Consider the following 10,202-nt stretch of genomic DNA (forward strand, 5'->3'; position numbering starts at 1 on the left):
ATTTTTAAGATTCCTGTAGTTTCATCTACCTTTATATTTACAGACATATTTGTATGGAAACACAATAAAATTCTTGAATACAATAAAAATTTTTTTTGCCATTTTTGCAATATGCTGAAAATATTTTAAAACTTGCAATTAGAAACATATTTTACATAGAGGTAAATTTTAAAAATGAGATCCAACCTGTAAACGTTTGTTTTCAAAATTTTTTTCTTTATGTTACAAAGGCAATGAAAATATGAAATGAAAAAAAATGACAAAAAAAGTCTAATAATAATAAATTACTAAATTCCTAACTCAGAGGTCTGTAGAAGGCAGAGATTTTGAATATCTAGTGAAAGCATTCTTTAATGTTGGTATTTCTTGTGCTTTGTTTTGCAGAGTCTCTTGTGGTACTTTTGTGCCATTGAGTTTAGAATGGAGAGCAGAAAATAGGCTACCATTACAATGACCACTTTCTCAAATATCCAGCTTAGGAGATTAGATTCCTGTAATTGAAAAAGAGACAAATGAACAATAGAGTTATTTATCAATAAAATAGTACACTAATAAACAGGCTTGTCACATTTGATGTATGAGTTAAAGATATACACGCTATATAAACGCGATTTTTTATGTGAAACAAAATGATTAAATGATTTGAGAAACATGATGTGTAATAAAAAATAATTACTTTCCACAAAGTTTTACTAAATAAGTCATTGTAATTACAAAACAATTAAGCAAGATCTGCAATTAAGAATTCAGCCTATTCATGAATATTGATGAAGGAAGTGCGTAAACAGTATATAGACACGCATGTCCGAGGGAAATCATAGACAACGAGGTACGTTGCATTTTGACTACTATTTTGAATAAAAGATAATATCTGTCATTACAGAGTTGATGGTTAATAATGGTTGTTTTCAAAGATAAGTATCTTTAAACAAAAAATGTATGCCATCCATGTCAAAAGCTATTTTGTATACCAAATGGCCTTCCTCATTTTCTTGCCGCCATTTTTGTTTATCAATCTAAAAGTAGCGACAGTGTCACATGATGCATGAATTTAAATATAGCATTACTTTCCTAGTAGGATAATAAATAATTATGTATAATTTGAGATCTTTATAATGTGTTCATTTCCAATTGTGTAATTTACAATATTTTTGTAACTTTATTTGGTAAACAAAATAAATAAATTTCCAACTTTATTTTTAACTGACGCAAGTTATAGCGTGTATATCTTTAACTATGGTCAATTTACTATGAAATCTACAAGTGACCTCAGAAATTAGACATGCCATTTAACTCGACTTTTTGACTCAGACTATCTATACATATAGTGACTGTCTTTATCTATTCTCATATTACTTGGGTATATGTAATTAGTGAATATCAAGTGAAATACTGACAGTGAAAAAAGGACAGATATCCAGATTAAATGAAAGCTTCTAAATTCTTGACTCTAAGAATACTGTAGATATACTTTTTTCCACGGGGGATTAATTTACACAGTGTACGTTGTCACAAATTTTCAGTGGAAATTTGTTCTGGCATACTTAAAGTGCATCTAAGACATAATATAGCAATCAAGAAATCCGTGTAATTTTCTACCTGTATAATGAAGAAAGATTGTGATTGGGCTGAATTATGACCAACTGGAAAAAAATTACAAGTACTTCAGTACAAGTATATAATACATACCCCTGGAATGTTAGAACCCACTTTGTGGTGTAATTTCTTCTTCTGTACCTCAAGATAATCCTTAAATGGTGTCTGGAGAGATTCCCCATATCTTGGAATCAACCTTATAAACAACAGAAGGAATAATCAACAGCTGTTTTTAGTTTAAAATAATTGTATCATTAAGATTCCTGGGAAACAGAGACATGCCATTAAGAGTCATGACATCCTTTAGTAATAAGGACCATATTCAATACATAGAACTTATTGAAACAACATTATTTGTGTCTATTTTGACAGAAAATTTAAAGCGAAATGTTCAAAATATGCTAGATACATGTATTTTGTGTAAAGTGATATACATGTATATGTTTTTGCTTCTTCTAAAATCTTTCTGATGTTTGCCTCTTACCCTATGAGTTTGACAAGTTGTTCTACGTGATGATGACTAAATATGAATATTACGAAGAATTTCTGGAAAACAGAAAAAGTGCAATAATAAGTCTAGAACTTGCATTGATCTGTGGTATTCAAAAGAACATATTTTCAAAAAGTCAACATTAAAAAAGAAATAAACAAAAACAAATAAGTTTCGAATCATTAATTTTCAACTTCAGCTCTGATGTCATGATATAATTATCAAAACAGACTAAACCTTACTTGTGCTTACTTGTATTTTGCTTAGTAAACTGTGTGTTTAAAATTTACCTGTATATGCATTTTTATAATTGCTTTTCCTATAAGGGTGGCGCCAAAGAAAGTCCAGAATGGAATGAGAAAATGCCCACAAGTTATACCAGCCAAGTCAAACAGGGGATTAGGGATCTGTCAAAATCAAAAACATCAATTCTCATAAATGTAAACTGGTTTTCAAAATACTTAATTGATGTATTTTTTTTTTAGACTTGTGTACCTTTCTTACATTGTATTTTGAACAAAATGTACAAATCAAATTTACTTTACCATACCTTTTGTTGCACTTTAGTAAAACTTACAGATGCACATGCTAAAATCCCAAAGAAGCCAACTTTCTGGACTAGATTATGCACACCAATTTTGGCTCTCTCAAGGAATCCCTTTGAAAAAATAATGAAACATTGACAGCAGCACAAATGGAAATGACTACATTTCTCATACAATTGCAGCTGAAATTCTGCTAATAAAAGTCATGCCCAAGCAGCAATGACATATACACTCTACACTGAAGGATTTAACAGAAAGAATTACCATAGTATGCATATTAAATTATCAGTAAACTTCACAAATTTCTAGTGTTCAGCAACAGAACTTCTAGCATTTGAAATCAATTTAAGCTGCTTCTATTTTAATATTAAAAAGGAAAAAAAATTAAACAAAAAACAATCCTGGGATCAAATGAACATTTCCAAAGGGGTTGGGGGGGGGGGGGGGGAGCAGATTCTGAAGGACTAGTGATGCCAGTACATGATCTTTAAAATTAGAGAAAAAGAGCAAAGAACAGATTCCATTAAAAAAATATGGGTAGTTACTAATAACATGTATTGATAAAAAGACATTTAAGGAAATGGCAGGAGAAAACATCAAGAAGTCAAGCACATGGTTATACCTTTCTGTAATATTTAGCCTAAGAAAATTGATTTTTAGAGCAAAGCCATTCAAGAAACAATGCATTTATGCTAATACCAATATGAAAAGAAGCATAGTTGCTCTAGGTATGAAAAATAACAATTTCTTTTCACCAAATCATATTTTTCAAAAATTTGTTTATTCCATTTTGCTTAAATGATAAAAAAAAATGCCAAAACAAAAAAAAAAACAAAACTGTACTTTCTTAATTATCAATGATAATCAACTCCTATTCATTCCCTCCATTTCTGAAACCAGATTTAAATGTTATAAAAGTTGTATTACTATTTCCTCTGGATGGCTCTGTTTCTCGTGAAGAAGTTCCTCAATCTCCTCAAAGTCATCACTATCAAGATCTGCCCCAGACAGGCGAGCCGCACGGGCCATGAAGTATGGGGGGAGTTCGCCAATAGCTGTACCTGCACCCTGTAGATGAGAATACAAGCATATATTCTAGTTATCAGGGGTTATGTCTGCAAATATAGAATCAATGCAAGAATGATCAAAACTACAAAATTTTCAGTCATTCACACAGGCACTTGACATTTTAAACCTTTCTCTTTATCAATAAAAAGAATTTCTTTAATAAGGAATTTGAATTTCAGTTATTAAAGACCCTTTAGATATTGCTGCCTCCAATACAAGCTGTCATACATTTGTTCATTATGTCTGAGAAGGTTGTACACACTTACCCACATTATGGCTTCTATTCGAACTTTACTTATTATTGTCCACATTGTTATCACATTGCCACTGGTGACTTTGTCAGGACAAATAATACTGAAAAGAAATCAATAGGAATACATCATGAACAAAAACACTACATGAAGAGGACATGACAACCTAAAGACTATTCAAGAATGTCAGTTGACTCATGCATTTTGGTGAGAGTTACATGTACAGACTTGATTGTTTTTCTTTATAACTAGAGACTGCTTACACCTCTATGGGACATTTCTGAGATATCTTCCTAATCATATAACAATTAGTCAATTACACACATGTAATGACAACTAGAAAACTGACCAGTCAGCAAGGGCCCCACCGAGGGGTAGAAATATAAGAGTGCAGCTTACAGAATAAGAATTTTAATTGATTACAAACATTTAAAAATATATGAAGAAGAATATGCAATAACAACTGTATTTATAAAATTAAAATTTAAAGATAATTCCTAAATATCCAACAACCTGTAAAGAGCATCCCTGTATTTACATAAGGCAGTAAAACACATCATATCTATAATAACTCAGTTAAATGTATATTCAAACAAGAATAAAGCATGTGTTTTCAAATATCACCCAGGCTTGACCTTAACTTCAAAACAAACATCAGTTGCAGACAAAGGTTAATTTATCTTAAAGTGACAAATAAAGGTAAGCCTGGAAAATTTTCTGCCCAAGACAAGATAATTAATCCCAAGGGATTAATTGTACTGCTCTCTTATCCTTTTCTTCCAAGTTTACAATAAGAACTCTCTCAGTAATGATAGAATGAGTTTATTATTGGACTACCCATTAAAATTAATAGTATTCTTGAATTTACAATGGCAGGCAAAAAAAAAAATAAATAAAATGAATAAATAAATAAAAAAAAAAAAATAAAAAAAAAAACATCTTTATGTATATCTTGTTTTTAGAATTCGATAAAATCATAACTCATTGTATATTTTACCAAAATAAAGTATGAACATTATTTAAATCCACATTTCAGAGAATGTAAACATCATTCAGAATTGACCTTAACTTCAAAATAAACTTCATTTGCAGACAGAGGTGTTAATTAATCTCAATTTGACAGAAACAGATAATGCTTTGGATTTTCTTCAAGAGGAAAGTTAATTAATCCCATGGGACTAGTTGCAGCTTTCATAGTTTACAATTGGAACATTCTCAGCAGTTATCTCTCTTTGCCTTGGCATTCATTCCAATGTAAAGTTAAGGAATCAACCCCATCACCCCAGCTCCAAACTGGATGACATAGAGAACCAAACTTAGCATCAAAATATGTCTTACTGCCTCTTCAACCAACATACCAAATTTGAACTTAATTGGTCAACTACAAAAAAAGTTATTAGAAAAAACAGGAAATTTGTGGACGGAAGAATGACAGACGGACAGACAGATGGACAGACAGACAGAGTGATTACTATAGGGCACCCGCAAATCCTTGCGGGGCCCTAAAAATAGATCCTGATACCCATTATGCAAAACATACAAACTGAAGAATTTGAAATACAATAATTTACTTCAAACACAAGACTAAAATCAGTTTGACATTGCTCACTATGGATAAGTAATACTTACTCATTTGGATATGGTGGTTCTGGGAAATCTACTGAATTACATTCATAGGCTGCCAATGTTACTGCAGCAATATGTGGTCCCTGTAAGAATCAAACAAATGGCAAATTGATTCATTCCAGACTTTTCTCATCCAAATTTCATTTCTCTTTTTAGCATGATAACATATCCATACCATATGCAATTAAATTCACATAACCTAGAGCTTACCAAATATAACAGGAATGTGTGTAATCCTGTACCAAGGCCAACAGAAGATAGCACTCCTAGTCCAACCCAATATCCCCACCACAATAATGTCCTCTGCATTGCACTTATTCCCTGGGATTCAATTTTGAACTATTAGTTGTACTTCAAATGCATGTATACAGTATACTCCATTACTTTCTTGCAACTTTGCTTTTTTGAGAGTGTTTTTTTTTTTTAGAGTAACTCATTGCTTCCATAAACACTTAAAGTTTAGAAGAACAGATAATACATGTACCTGTTGGTGTGGCCCTTCAAGATTATATGCACTTGCTGCTAGTATAAATAAGACTACACATACTGCTACGGTCTTTTTCCACTTTAATAATCTGGAATAGTTAAGCAAAATGTAGGTGGCAAAGGTACACGGGGGGGAGGGGGGGGGGGGGGTTACTAATCTGATATAAACTAATCACCAGCTAAACAACATTAAAAGAACATTTTTAAAAATCTAAATATAATTGCTAACCATTTTAGCATTTATACAAAAAAATTAGGGATGTCAACGAGTACCCGGTTAACAGGTACTCGATCGAAAACGGAGTATCGAATACTAAAAATCGTACTCGGTTACTTGGATGTGAAATTTTTTCTTATCTCAAAGTACATATTTTATCAAAAACTTATAAAAAAAAAAAAAAAAAACTTATATATGCATACGGGTAATTAGCGTGTCATCATCTACACATGTAAACACCCGTTATTGCCTGTGGCTGTGTATACAGTAATTAGTGACCAATCACCTGGTACACAGCTGATCTCACCTATTTTTTATGGCTTCCATGATTGTTTTTCAGTGAACATCGTTTAATATGGTCTATTATCTTCAAATTATTTTTAAATTATTAAGTTAATATACGGCAGCGAAACCGGACATGCATAGAAATGCCGCTACCCACAACAAAATAAGTAAAGATTCCAAGAAATGTTTAAAGTCAGTTTCCATAGAAAGTTAAGTGTATACGGGGGAAACAACCAACATATGAAAAAATATTAGAATAGTGATCTAAACAACACCCGTTCCTTCTCTTGCGCAAGTCTAACCATCACAAACCTGCGTAACAGATTATCCTCCTTTTGATAAAATAGATCATAAACAAGAAATGTAAACCATTTGTAATTTTTGATGTATTAATTGCATCATTTGTGTTTATTTAATAAATAAATTCAGTACCAAAAATCGTTTCCGTTGGAATCCATGTTTATAAAGCATTCATAAAACGTGATAAAACAGGTTTGGGGTTTAACAAATTGATAATTAAAAATCAACAAACTTGTATTTACATTTTTACCGAGTACCCGGGTACTCGATCGGAAAAACGTCCGAGTAACCGATTATCAAAAATTGACCGATTTGACATCCCTAAAAAAATATTTAAAGAATTGACATTAGACAAGATTACAGTGTCACTAACAATACTTTATAATCATATATTTTAGAGGTATGTATACCTTTGGGAAAATTCTGAAATGAGACAACTGGACTCTCTAACAAAATAGTGTAATGTTGTCACAGGCTGTCGCCATAATACAATCTTTTCCCTCTCTTTCCGTTCCTCATGCAGTAAGTCTAACATCTTCTCTTCTTTAGACTCTTGTCTTTTAGTTGCTCCATTTACTTCATTGGATTTTGTTCTTTTTCTACCTGCTGACTTGCTCATGCCTACTAGTGTATTATGTTAAAAAAGACCTAAAAAAAAAAATATGTGAAATTGAATTAATATACAATCATGTGGCATACAAGCAGTGCTTGACTCTTGACAGATTCTGGTCTCGTCAATTGGGCAACCTACGTCGATGTATTAGGGCTGGGCAATAATACTGATGCTCTGGTGTATTGCAGTTCATTGACAAAAAAAAAAAAAAAAAAAAAAAAACGATCATATATCAGTACTGATATACAGGCAAAATTCCTGGACTTGGGATTTCTATATAAAATATAAAGTTTTAGATGTCAGAAACATTTGCCATCATCCCAAACAGTAAGACGAAAGCTGAGGTATAGCTGCATTTCAGTACATAGCTGTAATTAAATTAGTATCAGATCTTTTTTGTGCGGCTATTTATTTTAGTCATGTGCAATCTGCATATATTAAATGCAAGTTAATTATAGAAGAAAAGATCACTCTAATTCTTTTTAATATATTGCAATACATAGCACAATACAGTTAAAAATATCTGAGTATATCACAACAACAAATTTCCAGTCAATACCCAGTCCTAATATGTTGACGGTGCAACCGTTAGGGCGAGCGCAGATACCTATTCACTGAATTCATCCATCTCTTCAAACTGCACGTGACATTTGGTACATCCATTTAGACTCTGACTTCACCTGACATCGTATGTAAGTTGCATTACCAAATCGAAGCCTGAACAGTGCTAGTTTTAATGAAAAATGTTCAATCTACTGTTTTTTCTGCAATATTCATTAAATCAATATGATGTTATGTTTTGTTGAACTTTTGTTGCTACCGCAAGAATGTAGTTTGTGGGGAGATGCAATCTGCAAAGCATTATGGGACCACAGGTTACTGTGGAAAAAAATTTGTTTGGTTCAATGTGCAAAGTCAGAATTTTCTCTTCACCCAGGCATTGCTTTAAGAGCTCGCAGTGACAAGCGGCGCTTTGCGCCGGTCGCTACTAGGTATTGATCTCAGGTTGCTCAAATGGATTTCAGATTGCCCAAAAAGAAATTCTAAATGTATATTCAAGTTCATACGGTATTTTTACTCTCTATTCTCTTGCATCATTTTCAGAAAAGGGTAATGAAAATAAAAGGAAGGTAACACTAGTAACATGTATAAACTTGTGTTACTTGAAATAACACTTTTGCTTTAAGTGTTTCCTGTGACAAAAAGATCAATTTGAGAAATCATACCTTCTTTAAAAAACATACAGCTTTTATTTGAAGAATTTGTTAGAAAATGCAAATAATTTATTTCTCAGATATTTGAATAAAAATGTGATACCAAGTAGAAAGTTGAGAGATCAACCCTGAAGGGCTAGATATTTAGTACCTAGCAAGAGGATAGATTAGCCACAAAAGATGAGTAAAGGCATTATGATCTTGAATGTAGCACCGTCCTCTTCTCAAGAACCATACATTCAAAAACATTGTACTAATACTAAAGGATTTCTTGAGGTAATCTTAATTTACATTTACATTTAAATCAATAAATTAAAACCTGCCAAATAGGTCTCAAAGACCTGAGCAGTAAGCAGACGTCCGAATTTCCTCAGTTATGAAGATAACCCAAAGCTTCATATACAAAACTTCCCTAGTTCCTGGTAAATATAAACCTTGCTAATTCAAAGTCTTAAAGGAAAATGATACGAGACTAAATCACAAGGTTTTGTTCATTTCAGATACCGGTGAACACGTTTAAGATGAACTCTGAAAGTTGATAACCATTCCAAAGCTCTAGTGATGTCGTCATAATTATGATGTGTACAGTGAAACAAGAAATCGTAATCCAACACTACCACACATAAATAAAATTAAACTTTGGACTTTGATGTGTAACGCAAATGCTTACCAAAATTTTCCCGGAAGTTGTCACGTTTTTAGTTTTAATATAAAATGTACTCCGAACGCAATGCCATATGCTATTCAAAATACTTAACATGTAAACTATGTAATATGAAAATTGATAAGATATAAAGAAAATGTAAATAATGTTAAGAAAAAAAGAAGACTTAAAGACAACAAAGTACTTGGGTTTTTTTTAGAAAAATAAATCAAATGATTTATATCGGGTTTGGGATTCTAAAATTACGGAAAGGTTAAATATTGGCGGGCGCGGGTGAAATGGAAGGGCATATATTGACTACTAAACTAAACATCATGTCATTGCTTCAAGATACATTCAAATGTACGTATAGTGCATACTCAATTAATAGGCATTTATTTTTGTAATTATTGCGTTATCTGTTTAGTCTCAGACATGACGTTAGATCCCCCCCCCCCCCCGATTTTTTTTCATATATGGCAAGAAATTAGTGCTGATTTTCACCTATGTTCAATTGTAACCCTGTTACAAGACTATTTAATCCAGTAACAAAGGTTACATATATCTCTCAATTAAAGGATGGTGGTAATTTAAATCCAAAAGGGGTCTTAAAATTTTTAGGTTACACTGGTTACAACTATATCCCTTTGGTGACAATCAGTTACAATGGTTACAGATCATCTGAAACTGAAAGGGGTCTTTATTTTTTAGGTTACACTGGTTACAACTATATTCCTTTGGTGACAATCAGTTACAATGGTTACAGATCATCTGAAACTGAAAGGGGTCTTTATTAGCTCTACTGGTCAGAGACCAGAAGAGCTTATGCGATAGTAAGGTGTCCGTCGTCCGTCCGTCTGTCTGTCTG

At 32.3% G+C, this 10,202-nt stretch overlaps 1 protein-coding gene across 1 annotated transcript; it reads right to left on the bottom strand.

The window, feature by feature from the left end:
• Positions 1–207: 207 nt before the first annotated feature.
• Positions 208–7,511, bottom strand: LOC133172610 (vacuole membrane protein 1-like). Its single transcript, XM_061307543.1, has 11 exons — positions 7,275–7,511; positions 6,061–6,151; positions 5,787–5,897; positions 5,580–5,659; positions 3,966–4,053; positions 3,559–3,699; positions 2,664–2,744; positions 2,377–2,493; positions 2,081–2,142; positions 1,690–1,792; positions 208–491 (listed from the first exon to the last, which is right to left on the bottom strand). Exons 1-11 carry the CDS (start codon positions 7,481–7,483, stop codon positions 351–353), a joined length of 1,224 nt encoding a protein of 407 aa, XP_061163527.1. The 5' UTR covers positions 7,484–7,511; the 3' UTR covers positions 208–350.
• Positions 7,512–10,202: the final 2,691 nt, after the last annotated feature.

Source organism: Saccostrea echinata, unplaced genomic scaffold, assembly GCF_033153115.1.
Source record: "Saccostrea echinata isolate AGI-Se365-2 ecotype Australia unplaced genomic scaffold, CSIRO_AGI_Sech_v1 ptg000054l, whole genome shotgun sequence".
Classification (NCBI taxonomy): domain Eukaryota; kingdom Metazoa; phylum Mollusca; class Bivalvia; order Ostreida; family Ostreidae; genus Saccostrea; species Saccostrea echinata.